The 20,842-nt window shown below is 39.5% G+C and overlaps 1 protein-coding gene across 2 annotated transcripts in view; it reads right to left on the minus strand.

Moving 5' to 3' along the window:
* Positions 1-20,842, minus strand: part of ZMAT4 (zinc finger matrin-type 4) — a 446,679-nt gene that overhangs the window by 102,476 nt on the left and 323,361 nt on the right. For both annotated transcript variants that reach the window (XM_033947497.1, XM_033947498.1), the window contains exon 5: positions 6,793-7,017. In XM_033947497.1, the coding sequence (XP_033803388.1) occupies positions 6,793-7,017 (225 nt within the window). The remainder of the gene's footprint in view (positions 1-6,792; positions 7,018-20,842) is intronic.

The raw sequence follows: 20,842 nt of genomic DNA on the forward strand, positions 1-20,842 counted from the left end.
TGGTTCAAGAGAATAGATATACTGAGTACAAACAAATTTAGGAAATGGCCATTTTTGAAAAAAAAAAAAGAGAGACTTTTTCTGGCTTGAAAATTATCATTTTCTCTACTGAATGTTTGGACATTTTTCTCAAAATGTCTAAAATTATATTTAGAAAACAAATCAAAAATATACAGGTTCCACATGCAATTGAATTGGTATTAAACAAGAGGAAAAGACCTCAGAAGCCTGCACCATAAAGAATAATAAATTCTAACAATGGTTTCTCAGCAGGACAGGTTCTCTATCATTGGTCTCAAAAACCTCTCATACCCGATTAACAAAAACTTTTCAATAGTGTATTCAACACTCACATTTTAATCGATAATGTAATCGATAATGTAATGCGCTTATCTGGATTAGTGATAAGAGCCCGACGGGACCCGTTTCGCCAGATTATTGGCTTCGTCTGGGGACTTTTTGATAGCTAAAAAGCAACAGAAAAAGACAAGTGCTTAAATTTCATTCAATCAAATAAATGTTAAATGCAATTGTCTCAAAATTTATACAAAATAGTACTCACTGCATTCAGTCTGAATTTTAACACACCAAAAAATGGCGCCGGTGACGCTAGAACGCCACGCATGCGTACTTAAAGGAAACACAAAATGACGTCACTGAATATGTTAGAAAAAAGAGTGCCAGCCAATGTTACTGTTTAAAGATTTTCTCAATAAACTAGCACAAGTGGAGGTGTGCAGTTTCCCTTTTTTATTAGTCACTTTGGACGTCGTCTCCTTGTATACCTCCATTCCTCAAGATGACGCATTACAAGTGTTAAAGGAGAATTTTGATGGGAGAACAAGACCTCATTCGATACCCACGGATTTCTTGTCGGCTTTGGCTAGAATCACTATGAAAGAGAATTTTTTCATTTTTGATGGCACCTTTTATAAACAAAAAACTGGAGTGGCAATGGGTGCCACTTTTGCTCCTTCAGTCGCCAATTTATATATGGTGGCGTTTGAACGTACGTGGGTAGACTGTTCCCCCTTTCAAGAAAAAATTTTCCACTGGTTCCGTTACATAGATGATATCTTCATGCTGTGGAGTGGCACGGAACAAGAACTGCATCAGTTCTATGCATGGTTGAATTCTTGTGAAGATCGTATTAAATTTACGATGAATTTTTCTCCATCCTCTGTTGTCTATCTAGATGTGATCGTTATACAACTAGAGGATTCTTTTGCCACGGATTTACATGTCAAATCAACCGACAGAAATACTATTTTAGGATATACAAGTTGCCCTCCTGTTGCGTTGAGGAATAACCTCCCTTTTTCGCAATTCCTTCGCATTAAGAGGAATTGTTCGACAGCCAGTAGATATAGGACCCAAGCTAAACTGTTTGGCGAAAAACTAAGCAATCGTGGATATCCGCAGAAAGTCTTAAAACTCGCACAGAAACGAGCCAAGTATTGTAACCGAGATTTATTGTTGGCGAGCAATAAATCCGGTGATAGTAAGGACACAGTCCAAACTTGTGTGGTGCGGTTCACAGCACATGGAAGCATTCCTGCCAACATTCTGAAGAAAAATTGGAAGATTATCCAAACTTTACCTATCTTCTAAAATGTCCCTTTGAGAATTGCGTTTACTCGGGACAAAAATTTAAAAAACATCCTGAGTCCTTCCATGTACCGCACCGCCCCAGTTGAGAAAACTTTGTTGCCACGGGGTTTTTTCAAGTGTGGCTCGTGCAGTATTTGTGCTGTGACTTTGCAAGGATCCACATTTACTAATCCTGTCGATAATAGGATATATCATATGCAGCATTTCATGACATGTAATTCTGACTTTGTTATATATGCCATCATCTGTCCATGTGCAAAAGTTTACATCGGGAAAACAATACGCCCGTTTAGGACTAGGATGTGTGAGCATAGATCCAACCTGAAGCTTAAGAAAAATAGTGCCCCCATAGTAGAACATTGCCTTGATTTCGCCCATGAATTCCATCAGTTAAGATGCATGTGTATTGACAAAGAAATTAAGAATGATCGGGAAGGTGATCGTCATATTAGACTCCTTCAAAGAGAAGCAAGATGGACATTTCAGCTTAATTCCATGAAACCTGCGGGTTTAAACAGTAACATTGGCTGGCACTCTTTTTTCTAACATATTCAGTGACGTCATTTTGTGTTTCCTTTAAGTACGCATGCGTGGTGTTCTAGCGCCACTGGCGCCATTTTTTGATGTGTTAAAATTCAGACTGAATGCAGTGAGTACTATTTCGTATAAATTTTGAGACAATTGCATTTAACATTTATTTGATTGAATGAAATTTAAGCACTTGTCTTTTTCTGTTGCTTTTTAGCTATCAAAAAGTCCCCTGACGAAGCCAATAATCTGGCGAAACGGGTCCCGTCGGGCTCTTATCACTAATCCAGATAAGTGCATTACATTATCGATTACATTACCGATTAAAATGTGAGTGTTGAATACACTATTGAAAAGTTTTTGTTAATCGGGTATGAGAGGTTTTTGAGACCAATGATAGAGAACCTGTCCTGCTGAGAAACCATTGTTAGAATTTATTATTCTTTATAGTGTAGGCTTCTGAGGTCTTTTCCTCTTGTTTAATATCAATTCAATTGCATGTGGAACCTGTATATTTTTGATTTGTTTTCTACATTGAAGAGGTTCTAATCCATTTCAGCTCTACAGTAGTAGTTCACTAAAATCATATTTAGACATCATATTGAAAATGCCCTTCCACATAGTCTTAATTGGCAACCCTACAAATACAGCATGTTGTAAATAAACTGGAAAACTGGAATGTCAAAAATAATGACCACTCTCAAAAGCAAATTACTTTCATGGTACATTTTTTACACAAGAAAAAAAAAAATTGACCCTGAAGAGTCCACAGAGAACCCCCCCCCCCCAAGAAAAACCAACTAGGAACATTGGACTGGGTCCTGAAAGTTTTCTATGTGGATTGCTATGTTGATATTTTAATAAAGTCCATATCAGGAACATCGTGTTTCCACAGTGTTTCTTTGGTTTTTCAGGGTACATTTTTTGCGTTACATTATTATAGGACTGATAAATATTGCAGGTGCCTCTAAGCACCATGATGTCTTGTGTTCCTACATTTATTAAAAACTTAATATAACTCCCAGTCAGAATACTTTGAGCGGTTTAGAAAATCCAATAAAATCTAAAGAAAGAAAGGAAATACATTATATGATAGAAAAGAAAATACATTGTCACTAACATCACATATACGAGGGTTCTTTAAAAAGTTTCCACACTTTCATAATTTCTCAGGAAATGGTTGGGGTGGGAGAAGTGGTAAGAGGGTGTGTCATAGAATGTCATGTGACTAGTCAATCAGGCAAAACAGGTAATTATGTGGAAAAGTGATGTAATTTGCTTTTGAAATATTTAATAAATAGTGTTCATAAAAAATAAAAATGCGGAAACTTTTGAAGATCCCTCATAAGTAAACTACTCACTAACAAGCAAAAACATACAAAAAAAATTAACACATTAATATAAACTAAATAACAAATTGACAAAATAATGAGATAGCCAGCCTTGATGTATAGATAAATGACAATTGCCTGCATATACCCATATTAAGTAAAGGCATCTTCAAATAAAAAACGTTTTAAGTTTCTTTTTAGTCAGAAAAACCAGGAGAAAACTACACAATCCAAGCAAAAGCAAATAAACCACAGTGGAGAAATTCAATAATGTTGGTGTGCAACTTTTAGGTCCTTTTACTAAGGTGTGGTAGCCGATTTAGCACGCTTTAAAAATTAGCATGCACTAAATGTTAACACGCTCTAACTCATCTATTATATCCTATGGATGCGTTAGCACACCTTAACATGTAGCACACACTAATTTTTAGTGCGCATTAAATCGGCTACCGCACCGTGGTAAAATAACCTATTTATTCTTCAATCATGTAAATCTGTGCAGTGGCTCGACTTGTACGTTTCGGCCAATATGGCTTGCCTCAGGAGTCTTATTACTAATATATTATCTTTTGTGTGGTGTATCCAAAGCAAATAGAAAGCCTCATCAGAATTCAAAAGATGCTTGTGAAAATTTCCTCTACACACACACATATAAACACCGTGTAGTCCTCTCTGCACTCACAAATTAACAATGGAATTTCTCCACTGTAGTTTGTGTGCTTAATTTTCTTGTTAAACATGGTCAGTGATTGCTCTAATCTCAAAGATGCTGGCATAGCATTTCAAAGTGTTGGACCCGAGACACTAAAACTTTTTTCTCGAATAGAAATGGTAATGGTCCTAACGGATGACTGCATTCTGCACACTTACATGCTCAAACTGCACATAAATATGGGAGCCCAGTTTAGAATTGCCGTTTTTACCCTCACCCAGGTTATCCCAGAGGCTCATCTTGTCCTGGTTTTGCCTCAATGCATACACGGAAATGCAGATTTATTTTTCTGAGAAAAGTAGAACAGGGACTGGATCAGTCTCTTAAGGTTGACCAACATAAAAGGTGATAACCCAGTGTAAGCATAATTTGACAGGGAACATTTAGAAAATGTAAAGCTTTTCATTACATATAGAATGCAATTTGATAAATAATTTTGCACATGCATAAGTGCTTTTCAAAAATTACCCTAGGCTATATTTTGCAAAAGTACACATGATGACAAATAGGCATTTAGGGGGGAAAGATACCGGTGCCTAAGTTAAGTGGGAAACACCATTTTAAACGGCATTTAAGTAAAAATTCAAAACGCCTACTGGCACCTAAACAAGCAGCACCGGAATTGTGCCTCCAGAGGTGCCTATTGGCACCTGGCACTGTAGGCATGGCTAACACAGGAAGTGGCATTAGGCACCGGTAGATACTTTTGGATTACCAATTAGTACAAACAGGGCTTTAAATCACTTAAAATGACTTCAGCTAACTCAACAATAAATACCTACTAACTTCTATTGCTTGGTAACGCTTGGTAAGATTGATATGCCATTGGTTAGCCACTGGGTTGAGGCGGGTCATCAAGTGAGTGATGTCAGGTTTGTAGTACTGATTCATGTGAATTTGAAAAGGGGAGGGAATGTGACTGACGTGTTATTACATAAAGAACAGCGGCTGATTCATCAACAGAAAACTGTTGAACCAGCAGGATTAAATAAGGAGGTGGTGTGGCATGTGTTATGAGGAGGAAAGTGTCAGGTGGAGATAATTTAGGTAAATGGCGGTCAGTCTATATGAGGCAATGCATGGTGGGAAGGTGTAATCTGTCTTTAGTTTGGAGGAGGAGAGAGTTGCTACGGAGGTTTTGAACCGCATGCTGCTGCTGTTGTTATAAGATAAATTTCATTCATATATGTTGAAATAGTTATTTATAAGTCAAACTGTAGAGTATTAGAATAATAAGCAGATGGAACTAGACTAGTAAATTGAAATTTATTGCAGAGGTGAAATAACTCAGTGAAAACCTGAAGCAGTCGTGGCTCCTGAAGACGCTGATCCAGAAAAACACAGCCTGTGTTGGGCTGACTGAACAACATGATTGTAGAGTCCAGTGGTGATATCAGAAAGCATAAACTATAATCATTGTGGTTGAGCAACATAAGACTGTGGCAACAATTTGCAATACAGCAAGAGAACGTGCGATAATTTTTAAAATGGGACAATGTGGTGTTGAAAGGAACTGAAACTGAAAAGGCTTTGCTCCAGTCCAGGTTTTCTGGCCCAATGGGATGTTCCTGTTGAGCTATTTTATAAAGAAAATAGTTGTGTAGTGTGATTTGTTCACAGAGAGTGTGGTTTGGTAATATGTTATTTAAATCAATGTGATATAAATATATTTATTATGTGGTAATAAAAAACAAAACATGATAAGTGCAATAGAAGGCTTCTTAAAGTTAGTAGGTATTTATGGTAGATACTTTTGGAGGCGCGATTCATGCCAAAGGTAGATGCCAGAAATGTAGGCTTGGAAAACCCTAGCCTACATTTCCTGTCCTTGTCTTTGCCGGAGGCACAATTCTCTAAACTGTGCCATCGTGAGATTGACATGCGATCAGCACTGCTTTTAAGGCGGCCGCCACAACGGTACCGTTTAGAGAATCAGGCAGTTACTGTTAAATGGACTCCATGTAGGCATGTTCCGGGACATAGTCTGGGCTGAGCACAGGTGAAATTGCAATTTATGTGCATACTTATAACCTATGTGTATTCTTTACATGCTTGGAAAGTAGGAAACAAACAGCGAAGGAGACTCTGGTGCTCAATCACTTTTATTGTGTATCAAAACTCGACACGATCATGTTTCGGCCCCAGTGAGCCTGCCTCAGGAGTCTGAAATCTGAATGATGGTATGTACACTATTCTTGTAAAGCCAATGTTGTGGACCTAACAAAAACTTGGCTGCAATAAAAGTGATTGGGGAGCAGAGACTCCTTTGCTGTTTGTTTCCTACTTTCCGAGTTTTTGGGACGTTGGTATCTCTTGTTTTCCTGGAACTATACTTTATATGCTAACATTTACACCTACTCCTTATCAGGTGGAAATGTTCAAAGATTCAATCTAGCTGCAGTTTGTGTCAATTTACCCCTAGCATCTTATGTGTCTTTATAGAATAGGTATCTCTTTGAGCTCCAAATTTAGGTGACCTGCTATAAAATCATCCTTACTGTGTATAATCATTACAGGAGCTGCTTTGTGATCCATTTCTGGAGGAAGAGACCCTTGAAATAAGGCTTTGCTTCTAGCAAAAGGTTGATGGCTCACAATGTGGAGTCTCACCTTTCAGTTCCCCAGTGTCCAGCGTCTTTCCCAGTTCTTCTAATAGAACAGCCCTGGCAGCATTCTTTTTGTGCTTCTTGCCATCATAATGTTGTTGTGCCATCATCGGGTTGTTAAACCAGGCGGTGCAGAGCTGGCAGTGTCTGTCTGAGTCTCTTCTTTGATAAGCTGAGTAAGCCACCTGGGGACTATCCACACGTGGTTTTAGTGAATTTAGATTAGTATCTGCCAAAGAAGATATAAATCCGTATATTAAGTGAAGAAAACGTCCCTCTTAGGTGAAGTTGAAATAAGAAACAGATTGGTTTAGGAAAAAACATAGCTATGATAGGTGAAAGGGATGAGAAAATGATTATTTGAAAAGCACATCTGGAAAAAAAACAACCCTTTATCTGGAACTTGTACTGGATTCTTAAGAGTAACAGGAAAGACCGTGAATCAAAATTATTTCACATCACTAACATGAAACTTCTTTCACTATTGTTCTATCTATTGAAATTCTGTTGGATGCCAGCATTTAATGAAACCACGCACACAGAATAATATGCCACACACAAAATACAATTAACATCTGGCATTGAACAGATGTTACTTTCTTCCTTTGGAAGTGGTGTTGCACTGCATTAAATGAAAGCGCTTTCATTTTCCTTCAAACCGGAAAAGGCAGTTCGCAAAGCCATTTCTACCATTATAACAACTGAAAGTATGTTTGTTGTGGGAAAAAAGTAAAGACTTTTATCCATATCTAGAAAAAGTGGCACTCCTGTGTATCTATTAATCAGGGAAGTATAATATCTTTCTTCCCTTCAATCTATTCAGAACTCTGCTGTCGCATCATATTCCACCAATGTCACTATGCCAAATTACCCCTCTCCTCAAGTCACTTCATTGGCTCCCTATCTGTTTCCACATACAGTTCAAACTCCTCTTACTAACCTACAAGTGCATTCACTCTTCAGCTTCTCAGTATCTCTCCTCTTTCATCTCTTACCCCCCCCCCAGCACTCCACTCACAGGATAAGCCTCTCTTATCTACACCCTTCTCCTCTACAGCCATCTCCAGCCTGTTCCTTTTACTTTGCTGCACCGTATGCCTGGAACAAACTGCCTGACTCGGTACATCAAGCTCCCTTTCTAGCTGTATTCACATCCAGACTCAAAGCCCACTTCTTTGAAGATGCTTTCAGTTCCAAACTCCAACCCATCTTCTAGTACCAATATCTGTCTTATTAGTCCCTCTGTAATTCCCCTTCCTGAGCACTGTATATTGATGCACCTTCTTGTCCAGTTTGTCTGTCTTGACTAGATTGTAAGCTCTTTTGAACAGGGACTGACTCTTCTATGTTTTGATATACAGTGCTATAGAAATGATTAGTAGTAGTAATATTACACACAGATTGCAGGTCTAATGCTATGTGCCTCATAAAAAAAATCATTAGTCATTCATTCACAATTTGATATACCACAACAAATGACTAGCAGAACTATGCAAAGAGTAGTTGTAAATTTCTATGGATTCTTTATCACTGTGGCAAATGTCAACATGAAGGCATGCACAAATTTTTCTTTGGAAAAGTGGCAAGAAGTCTGCAGGCAGAACGTACCCTGTGCAATTTTGAAAAATGCTCTGAAAACACAGGACTGCTCTACTACACTAGTTGCAGCTATACATTGAGAAATGCAAATGGTAATGTAAACTCTTGCTTAAAGACTTCCAGTTTTGCAGTAGTTTTTTTTCCATTTAAGTTAGCATTCAGATAGGAGCTGAATATTTCTGCATATGCAAGTAGAGGGGGATGGGGGTAAGGCCTATAGGAAAGTTCAGGATGATGTAATAAATACCATTCATAAGGATATTGAGGTCTGTGATACAAGCAAGAGAACTATGTTTGATCAAGTGGTATAACATGTTGGAGAAGAATAAAGAGAGATAATTAAGATCTCAGATATTCCTTTGTTCTGGCTATGCAAACTAGGTAACTACTTGTATACTTTGAGCCCAGCAAAAAGCCCAAGACTGTCCAATGACAGGGACCACCTGCTGAAGTCTCCTTCCATTCTGGTTTAAGGATCAATACCCCCTATGGTCTGGCATCTCTCTTTCTTCTTTCCTTCCCCCAGCCTCCCCCTCCCCATCTTGATTTGCACATCTCCGCATTCCCCCCATGATCCTCCAAATTTATATTGGGTTGCCGGTAGCAGCAGCACTAAAGCCAGGCTGCCTTTGGCCGACCCCAGTAAGGTGAGCAGATTATCCATCCCATAAGGGAAACTTTTTGGCCAGCCATGGCTTTAAAATTACATCCCAAAGCAGTGTAGTATTTGTAGTCCATGATTGTATCCATTGAAATCAGTACTGCAGGTCCTATAATGCGCCAAGATGAGGTTGTCAGAAACCCAGGACTGGTCAAAAAGTCTCCTTTCTGATTTGGGTAGCCTGGTCACTCTAGACCCCGGGGACCTTTGTGCCACTACATCTAATGATTGCAACCTTAAGGATTCCCCCAACAGCAGACCTCAGGGAAATTAAGATACAAGGATTTATTCAGTGAATGCATCTTTAACCCTTTCAGGACCATAAGGATCGTAGGCCAATTTTTGTGGTTTTGATGACATTTTTATGGTAAAAAGGGCTTGCAGATGCCAAAAAATTGATTTTTTTTGTGAAATATCATTATTTTTATTTAAAAAAAATCACACTTCTGGCTTATGGACAGTGTGGCAAGTGAATCTTCTCGTCAATCTAGCAACGACGCTAATGAATGAATGTCGGAACCAGTTTGTTTACATAAAGGCAGTATCATATGGAATCCGTACATATCAAATTTAGAACTGTAGACTATCCCAATCAAAATTTATAGGATTTTAAAGTTATGGGACAAATATGTCCCTTGGTCCTGAAAGGGTTAAAGAGAAATGTTTCTAAAGCCAGCTTTAAAAGTATCACAAGTGATGGGTTTTTTGGCCCCCCACCAAATGAGGCATGAATTGTCCCATCCTATGCTGGTGTGTAGGTCGAATCATCAAGGCTGATTTAACGCTGAAATGGCCACGATGAGTTATCCTAGACCCTTGAAGTCACACGCAGTAATTTACGAAGTCCGTAGAACCAAGCTTTGAGCTTTATCCAGGTTAAGAGATTTGTTCAATCTCCCACAGTAGTGATCTTCATAGCTATCTGCCAGGTCCTGGTCTACCAAAAAAGACCGATTCCTTTCCTGCAACAAGTAATGCAGATTTGTAATTACATATGTAGAGTCTGAAGATGAAATTCACACCTGGGTTTCAGAGCTTTATGAAGCAAGTGCTGCCCTACCTTCTGGATTAAGATTCAAAACATTCAATCTACTTCACTTTTCAGTATTAAAACTGCTCAGGCAGTGGCAGGATTCTTTCCCTGACAATTAGGAAGTAATTTGCAGTGAACATCACAGCTAACCATATAAAATTCACACTCTGTCTTCGTATATAAAATATGTCTCTGTCTTCCTTACTAAGTGTAACAGATGTTGCATTAGAAACTTATTTTATATTTTCAGATGAAAGTTCTCATTTTCATTTTATTAAAAGACACACCTTGGAACTACGCTTTCTCCATCTCACAGTGCACCAAAGTGAGAACAGAATGAGCAACTTGGCAGTGCACCTTTGTAAAACGACCTGAAAGTGCTGTCAGCTAAATAACAACAAAAAGTTAACACAGAGAATTTCTCAAATCCCACAAATCTAAAGATCTGTTCCATCTCAGATTTGCTGTCCACTACTGCCTTTACTAGAGGGCAAATGGGGTAATTCAGGCAGTGACGTAGCAGGGGTGAGAAGCACCCCTCTCCCGCCCTCTTCCACGCCCCCCATTGCCGTGCGCGTGCACGCCCCTTCCCCATACCTTTTTATCTTCGGCATGAGCAAACACGAACTTGCTGCTCGCGTCGGCTTTGGTGTTGTCTCTAACATCACTTCCTAGGTGCGGGTCCTGGAACTGACGTCAGAGAGAGCGCTGAAGCCGATGCGAGCATCAAGTTCATGGATGCTCATATCAAAGTAAAAAAGGTACTGGGGGGGGAGGTAATGGGTGTGCGCATGGCAGGAGGAGGAGTGGGAAGGGGAGTGGAGAGCAGGAGGGGTGCCAGTGCACCAAAGAAGACCACGCCCGGGGCAGACCGCCCTTCCCCCCCGCACCTCCCTTACTAAGCTACTGCATCCAGGGATCCATTATATAAATGAAAATACAGGGCACAGGACTAATTGCAGTAAGATCTGAATTATATTAATACAGTGCAAGAAGCAAATTAGCATAGCAGTGAAATATAGTTTTAGGAACTAACTATTTGGGATGTCAGGGTCTGAGGTTCTGATAAGAGCTTTTAAGGGATGATTTTCAAACAGTGAAGTCCACACATGCTTTCTAAATTTTCTAAGAAAAAACACATCCATTTTCTGTTTGAAAATAGCCAGCAGGTACAACATAGAAACAATATTTTATAACACTTTTCAATGAGGGTAATGATAGAGTGCTTAGGATATGAGGGCAGAGGCGCACGCTTATTTATTTAAAAAATTTCTTTAATACCGCATATCTACAAATCTAAGTGGTTTACAACATACATACATAGACTAGAAGGGGCTATACACTTAGGGATCCTTTTACTAAGCCGCGTTAGCGGTTTTGGCGCATGCAGCTTTTTAGCGTACGCTAAACCTGCGCTACGCAGCTAGAACTAATGCCAGCTCAATGGTGGCATTAGCGTCTAGCGTAGCCGGCAGTTTAGCGCGCGCTATTACGCGTGTTAAACCACTAACGCGGCTTTGTAAAAGGAGCCCTTAGTCCAGTGATTTTTCCACAGTTTTCATTCCGTTGGATAAATAGGGAATGAAAAAGTAGAAAATTGCTGGACTAAGTGTATAGCCTTCGATGGAGACTGTCTCAACTTTGTTGGTTGGGCTAACTTTTCAGTGGAATCTATGCGCCTTTATAAAATTACGCATGTAAGGTTGAAGAGAGTGTCCTCCTTGTGGGGCAGTGCATTGATAGATTCACTCCCCAATGACCTCGAGGAACATTTATTTCTCCTAGTCCTCTTCCCTCTTCATCATTGTAAGCACACTCTTATCCAAGGGAACAGGTTCTTTCCAGAATAAAGGGAGCTCCCTTCAAGATCCTGATATTGAAGTTTGTCATAATAAGCACTCAGAGACAGATATGGGTTGCTTCCACTCTTTTCATGGAAGATAAGTGCAAAACAGCTACTGCTTTCAAAGAATCTTTCTATCCAAGGTTGTACAGCATTGAACAAGCACTAATACTCCACATTCCTCCTTCTATGGCCGGTGTAAGGAGCTTGTGTCTAATTTAAGGGTAGGTATTTTCACTTTGGTATTCTATAAAGGAAAGTAGGCATCTTCATTTTTTCATGAAGAAACTTCTACCAGGGGACCTCCTGGTGCCTAGTTCTAGAATTGCCCCCATATAAACTAGTCCAACAGTTAAAGATGGCTTCTTTGAAATTTCTTTAAAAAATTGTCTTAGTTTATCACCTATCCTACTCCATGCTTATCTGATACAGGGGAGAAGTTATCCAGGTATGGTAAAAAGCAAGCTTTAGATCACCTTGATTTACCAAAGGAGTCACCAATATGTGGTATCCCAATACCACAAGTCGCTGATTCCCAAGGTAAAGAAATGCTGCTGCTTGCAAGCCTCCTTGTGAGCAGCATTATTCCATCAGCCTAGGAGCATTGGTTCACCAATCTGTGGCCTGATTCACCCAGATCACATCTTAAGGGAGTCATCAGTGCTGTCAAGCACTTGATGCTCACCCCCATCCTTCTTATTAACATCCACATCCTCTGATGCCCACCCCAACTTCCTAATCAACATTACCACCTCTAATTCTCACTCAACATCCTGATGCTCACCCCAATCCCCCCCCCCAAGCTAGACCCCCATCTTCCACTGCTCAACCTAACTCCTCAATTTAGACCCTAGTCTGATCAGCATAAGTCTCTGGTGGTTCAATGGTAACAGGATAGGCGTGATCCCCTGTAAGTAGAGTAGTAAGGTGAGGTGAGGGGGTGGTCCGCCATGGGTGCCATGTTGGTAGAGGCTCCAGCACCCCTCCTCTCTGCCCCCATCTCTTCCCACCCCTCTGCTCGCCACATGCTTGCTTCCTTCCCTTCTCCCTTCCCTCTAGTTGAAGTTGTTGCTTGCGGTGCTCAACCACATGCTCCTCGCCATCCCATCGTCTTTCCCACTGATGTCACTTCCAGGTGCTGTGCATAGGAAGTGACATCAACAGGAGAGATGATGGGGTCATGAGGATCACATGGTTGACCACCATGAGCAACCACTTCAGCTAGAGGTATGGAGGAAGGAAAGGGGAGAGGTGCATGTAGCAGGTGGGATCGGGGAAGGAGCGGGGGGGGGGGGGGACAGGGATGCCACCGCCCCGGGTGCTTCTCACCCTCGCTATGCCATTGTCCCCAGTCACGCCTGTCCTCACTGTTGCCATTATCCAAAATAGCACTGACAACTCCTAGTGATAGTATCATAATAGTTATCAGATTTTTATATAAAAGCAAAAGAACCATCATAAATGAACACTTTATAGTTGAAGCATTGTACAGGAAAGATTTTAAGAAAGCAACCCCACCCCCACCCCGGAACTAGTCTCTTGGTGAAACTAGGGTTTTGCACTATTAGCCCTATATCCATAAAGTTACACTACATATTTAAATATTAATTTATCTATTTATCTAAGAGAAAAGCTCTTTCGAGTTTTACAATACAACATACTTTAGCACAGTGTTTGCTGTTAGAATGATTTGTTTTGGCTGTTACCCTATAACAAGATAAAATAACAAACAGCATTAGTCTTCACCAAAAGCTGTCATATGTTTCATCCCAATCACAAAATTCTTGCACAGATGAAGTATTTCATGAGCTCCATCTAAAACTCTAGTCCTTTTCATTCAGGAAAAAGGGTGGAAAGGGTAAAAATATAAATGAAAGAAATAAAAAGCACATTACCAAAACAGGTCAGAGTATTATCAATCAGATACCTCTAATTTGGAACAAACTTATCCAACGGTATATACAAAGTTATCTACTATCTAGGAAAGTTTAAAAATATATTTTAAAGAAATATTTGTTTATTTAGCTATTTACTTGAAGTAAGAGTAAATGTATGTATCTGGAATCTCTGATTATGTTATCTGCTACTTTGTATAGTAATAGATTGTTATTTACCAGCGATTGCTGGTTATCTTACAAGATGTAATTTGCATAAAACTAAGGTTAACCGCACTGAACCACAAGGTAGCTGTGGTATATAAGAATTTATGTAAGGTATTGTGGATTATAAGAATAACTGTTAAATAAAGTAAAGAAGGGAGGATCTACAGGAGAGCCCCATTCCTTTACATCACTTCAATCTCTCTTTTTCTTTTCTCCTGCATTTATCTTCTCTCCTCATTTGCCAGTCTTTTCTTGTGCTCTCTCTCTTTATTATATTACATTAGTGATTTCTATTCCGCCATTACCTTGCAGTTCAAGGCAGATTACATAAGGGTATATATTTCCATTTCCAGAGGAATTTGAGAATAGTGAGGTTGGTTCAAAGAGATGAGGTGGTTCTTGTGGTGTTAGATTGTTTTTGAGAATAGTGATGGTGTTAGGTTGATTTCAAGGAATTGTTGGATGGTAGGGTTTTTTTTTTAATAGTATGGTTTTTATTTATTTTCTTTTTTAAAAAACATACTTTTATTGACAGTGAAAAAGTCACAACCATCCAGTGTACAAACTCAACATTAGCCCAGCCGAGTTTATTCCTTTTTGCTCTCTTGTACCTTCGACCCCTGGGCTGGGTTCGATCGATGGGCTTGTCGTTCTTGTTGACTATCACTTGTATTTCTTTTCTAAATGTTCTGTAGTCTGGAGTCGTTATCAGCAAAGTGGAGAGTTGGTGGTCCAATCTCACTGCTTGTGTGGCAGGAGGCCATCGTACAGTTTTTTCCGTTTGACTTCTCTGATGTGAATGGAGAGTGGGTTCTCCTTTGTCTGGTTGAGGTGGTTTGGATTAGGCGGTTGTTCAGGTATGTTGGGCTGTCACCGTTCATGGTTTTAAAAGTAGATAGTAGAACTTGAATTGTATTCTTGCTTGATTTGGTAGCCAGTGTGAGTGGAGGTATGCCTCGGTGATGTGGTCGTGTTTCCTCAGTGAGTAGATGAGTCTCAGAGCTGTGTTTTGGACTGTTTGTGGTTGTTTAATCATGGTTGTGGGGCAGGGGAGATAGAGAATGTTGCAATCTATATATATAAAATCGGAGGTATGTGTGTATGTATGTGTGTGTGTATGTGCCGCGATCACGCAAAAACGGCTTGACCGATTTGAACTAAACTTGGTATGCAGATCCCTCACTACCTGGGGTGATATGTTCTGGGGGTCTCGCGGCCCACCTGCACACGTGGGCGGAGCTACAAACAGAAAATCAGATTTCACCCATTCAAGTCAATGGAAAAAATGTAAAAAGCTGTGGGATCTCCAGTTATTTTACTTAGCAACCTTGACCCACCAAAACTTTGCAATGGCACAAGGCTTTGTGTAAAGAGGTTTCTGGCCAATGTAATTGAAGCGACTATCTTAACCGGAAAGGGACAAGGTGAAACCGTATTTATCCCGCGGATACCACTTATTCCAACAGATCTTCCTTTTCAGTTTAAGAGATTGCAAATTCCAGTGAGACTTGCATTCTCTATCACAATCAACAAATCACAGGGACAGACTATTACATACTGTGGAGTGGATTTAAGATCCCCCTGTTTTTCCCATGGACAACTCTATGTTGCTTGCTCAAGGGTGGGTTCACCCAAGAATGTATATGTTCTTGCTCCTGGAGGTGAAACTAAAAATGTTGTTTATAATCAAGTTTTGTGTTAGTTGTATTGTATTCATTTTGTCAAATATTTCACTTTATAATTTGAATATTGTACTTTTTATAAAGCTGTAAAAAAATAATTTCATTCACCACTATAAAGTATCTTTATTTGAATCCATTTACAGTGTTATTGCTATAATTAAATACCCATGCAACGCTGGGGCATCAGCTAGTAGTCTATATATATATACTCATATTTCCTTGCTGTCTCCTGTTTTTCCTCTCCCTATGTTCCCTGTTGTCCCCTAATCCTCACTACCTACAATGCTGAATCTTTTCCTCCTGCACTCAGAATTCCCATACCTCCCCCTGTGCTCTCTCTCTATTATCTCTTTATTCTCTCTCTTCTCAAGCAATAACAACCCCTTCATCTCTTCCTATGCTGTGTTCCTTTCCTCTAGTACTCTCAACATCTCCAGTTCCTTCTTTTGCTCTCTGTCCCTTACCTCCCTTACTTCTTCCTTTTATCTCTGCTTCTTTTCTCCTGCGAAATATCTGTCCCCATCTGTTCTTTTACACACTCTTTTGATTCATTATCTTATATGTTCTTTTTGTCCTCTACATCTTTCCTGTTCTCTTTGCCCTTCACTCCTCTCTGCCCCTTTTATCTTTCCTGTACAATCTGCACCTTTCCTTTTCCTCAGTTTTCCCCTGTACTCTGTCTTCTATACCTGTTCCTATGCTCTCTTTCCTTCATATTTTATTCCTCTGTCTTGTGTCTCCTAAATATCCAGTGCCCCTCTATGCTTTTCAAGTTCACTCTTAAGCTCTCAGACTTGTACGTCCTCCTTGGTACACTGTGTCTCTCCCTCGTCTCCAGGACTGACTCAGGGTTAGCCAGTTGTTTCTGTTTCCCTCCATGAGGCCAGAGATCCTGTTCCCTTTCTCCTCAGCATGCTGGCCTTATAGATAGGAAATTAATGACTCTATCAGCATCATAAGCCTCTCAGTCTGAGCCAAATTAAATGGTCACTGTTTCTGCCAAGGGCAGGGAGGAGATCCTATCTCTTTGGCAGCTATTAACCACAATCCTATCAAGGGCAGGGAGAGGAGAAGGATCTTTTACTTTGTGTTCTCAAAAGGATAATGCCTGAAATACTGTATGAAAAGGAAAAAAAAAACCCAAAACACCTTCTTTGGTGAAATGTACAAAGTAATAGTAGTGATGGATGATAATTATACAGGAACAAACAAAAACAAACTGCAGATGTGTACAAGATGCAGGCAAAATTTATTGTGACAAATATAAATATATAAAAACCTTTTTACCAAACAAGGGATCTGACACGGTCCGTGTTTCGGACAAACCTTCGTCGGGGTTTCAATATGAAAAAAGGTTTGAAAAATATGTCACAAAAAATTGTAGAATAAATTATCATAAACTAAAAGGTCCGATACGCCGAGAATCACCAACTGCTGTAAAGCGTCTCACAGCAGTTGGCGATTCTCGGCGTATCGGACCTTTTGGTTTATGATAATTTATTCTACAATTTTTTGTGACATATTTTTCAAACCTTTTTTCAGATTGGACCCCCGACGAAGGTTTGTCCGAAACACGGACCGTGTCGGGGCCCTTGTTTGGTAAAAAAGTTTTTATATATTTATATTTGTCACAATAAATTTTGCCTGCATCTTGTACACATCTGCAGTTTGTTTTTGTTTGTTCCTGGTTGGTTTTTTCTGCAGACAAGGTTGGACCCCTCTTTCCTTTTTTTGTTGCTCTGGATGATAATTATACAACAGATAAAGCTATTACAGTATTCATTGTTATTTCACCAACTATAGCACATAACATTAGCATTCGCATTTCCGTCACCTGCAACTGAAAGCTAATCACCATCAATCAATCACACAACTCAATTTTATTGGAATAAATATTTGGCCACAGCTTTATTATCTATCAGAATATTATCTCCACTTACAATACAATCCATGTCCAAAAACCAACAAATCCTAATGCATATTTCACACACCCCCAGGGAGCTATTCAGTGCCAAAACTAGCTCCCGTTAAGTGTTTAAACTTAAAACATTCCCCCAAACATGACCCACAGTGATGCAAAGCCATGCTTCCCCTCGCAGCAGTATTGCATACGAGTGTTACATTTATTTATTTATTAACTGCTCATTTCCCAGATCCAACTGCGCCAAACACCATTTTTCGCGCCACCCAAAGCTGTGACCACCTCCCCCCAATGCCATAAGATCAACCCAACCCAACCCAAGTCGACATATAACCTGTAAACCCCACCCCCACCCCGCAACACTGACACAAAACATAACACCAGCACAAATGGAAGGGAGGGAGGGAGGGAGGGATAATTTTTTCTTGAAGAGACTACTCTACTGTTCCCCTTTCCTCTCAAAACTCATTCCAGCCTGTCACAATATCCAACCAATCCTGTGACTGCTCCAGCCCATCACCTTAGAAACCTCCCTAATCATTTTTCTTTCTTACAAGCTCTGTCTATTAACCCTTTCTTACCTCCTCTTATAAACTTGTCAATCCTTATTCTACAGACCCTTGACAACACCTCATATATATTCCCCTCACCCTCTGCCCCCCCCCCATTTTGCCCACACCACTATTCAATAAATATTACCAGCAGGTGACATCAGCTCAGCTAATGTCATATCACACCAGATGAATCTGGTGTTCTTCTGAATCTTGAATCATATTGTCCAATATACAGTATACATTCATAGAGTACTGAAAGGATCACTACTGTATGCACATTAAGGGACATAGTTAACTCATCTTAACAGTAGCCCATAAGGATATTTTATCACTAACTCATGCTTTCTTAGCACAGGTTCCATTTTGTACAATGAGACAGGTTACTAATAACCTGTTGTAACAATAGCTCACGTTGCTAACTTTTTCCCCCCACCCAATCACCCATACAAATAACTAACTAAAACCAGCATCCATCATTTCTCTCCTCTATGACAATGCAGTTGATTCATCAAAGTGCTCCTTATGCAAAAGTTAAGATCTATTGTTATTTTAGTCTCTGCTTCCTTGTACTGTATTTCTTCTGTATGAGTCTCTATAAATTATTATATGAAGAGAAAGGTACTTGCACATTTCCCATCATGGAGGAAGGTCATTGTAATAATTACCACATTTCAGTCAATATTTCATCTGCAGTTACTCAGAAAGTGGCTAGACTATACACCATTTATTCTATACAAATCCTGAAATGAGCATTGATTTAAAAAAAAAAAAAAAAAAAAAGCTAAGAAAGAATATGAAGAGAAACTTGCAAGAGACAAAAACTTATAGCAACAATTATTTTACGTACATCAGAAGCAGAAAACCTGTGAGGAAATCCATGGGACCGCTGGATGATCAAGGAGCAAAAGGGGCACTCCTGGAGGATAAGGCCACAGTAGAGAGACAGAATGAATTCTTCGCTGTGGTCTTTTTGGAAGAAGATAAAGAGATCTACCTGATCCATTAGTAGTTTTCAAGGGTGACGATATAGAGGAACTAAAAGAAATGTGGAAGATGTACTAAGCCAAATTGACAAGTTAAAAAAGATAAATCAGCTGGACCAGACTGGATGGTATACATCCAAGAATACTAAATGAACTCAAACGTGAAATTACTGACCTGCTGTTAGTAATCTGTAACCTATTTCTAAAATTGTTTGTAGTACCTGAAGATTTGAGGGTGGCCAATATTAGACGAATTTTAAAAAGGGTTCCAGGGAAGATCCGAGAAATTATAGACCGGTAAGCCTGACTTCAGTGCCGGGCAAAATAGTGAAAACAATTATAAAAATTAAAATTGTGGAACATGTCGACAAACATGATTTAATAGGACAGAGTCAGCATGGGTTCAGTCAAGGGAGATCTTGCCTCACCAATTTGCTTGACTTCTTGAAGGTGTGAATAAACATGTGAATAAAGATAAGACGGTTGATGTAGTGTGTCTAGATTTTCAGAAAACATTTGACAAAGTTCCTCATGAGAATCTCCTCAAAAAATTAAAGAGTCGTGTTCAGTTGTAGATTAGAAATTGGTTATCAGAAAACAGAGGGTAGGGTTAAATGGCCATTTTTCTCAATGGAGGAGAGTAAATTGTGGAATGCCATGGGGATTTGTACTGGGACTGGTGCTATTTAACTTATTTATGAATGATCTGTAAATTGGAATGATGAGTGAGGTGATTAAATTTGCAGATGATACTAAACTGTTCAAAGTAGTTAAAACATGCAGATTGTGAAAAATTTCAGGCAGACCTTAGAAAACTGGAAGACTGGAAGACATGAAATTTAGGGCTTCTTTTACAAAGGTGCATTAGGGCCTTAATTGCGCAGAATAGCGCGCGCTAGCCGCTACCGCCTCATTTTAAGCAGGCGGTAGTTTTTTAGCTAGCACACGCTATAGCGGGCACTAATCTGGTGCGTGCACTAAAAATGCTTGCGCACCTTTATAAAAGATCCCTTAATGTGGACAAATGCAAAGTGATGCACATTGGGAAGAATAACCCAAATCATAGTTACCAGATGCTAGGGTCCACCTTGGCAGTTAATGCCCAAGAAAAAAGTCTGGGTGTCATTGTAGACAAATCGATGAAATCTTCCGTTCAATGTGTGGCGGCGGCCAAAAATGCAAAAAAGATGCTAGAAATTATTTAAAAAGGATGGTTAACAAGACTAAGAATGTCATAATGCCTCTGTATTCCCCTATTCTAATCAACAATTCAGGTACTCAATTCTAATTTCACTCTGTTCATTTTTTATTGTACTGGTATATTTACCTTTGAACATTGACTCAACCAGCACCATGTCTTCTATTAATAATATTCCTGTGTGCTGGGGCAATTGTCCCCTTAAATATAATTCTTTAAGATATCAACAACCGTGCCTGCTGGAAATTCCTACCTCATTTTCTCTCTCTAACCCTGCTACTCTAAATATCACTTCAATTAATCCTTCAAATCTGCTCTTAAGTAACAAAAATTTAAAGCTCGGCCTTATTAATGTAAGATCTCTCAAGAATAAGTACCATCTTTTAAAAGACTCCATTCTTCAACAGGGTCTACACATACTTTTTATTACCGAAACTTGGCTTTCCGAAGGCGAAAAAGCTTATCTCTCTTATTGCTG

This window comes from Geotrypetes seraphini, chromosome 6 (genome assembly GCF_902459505.1).
Source record: "Geotrypetes seraphini chromosome 6, aGeoSer1.1, whole genome shotgun sequence".
NCBI lineage: Eukaryota > Metazoa > Chordata > Amphibia > Gymnophiona > Dermophiidae > Geotrypetes > Geotrypetes seraphini.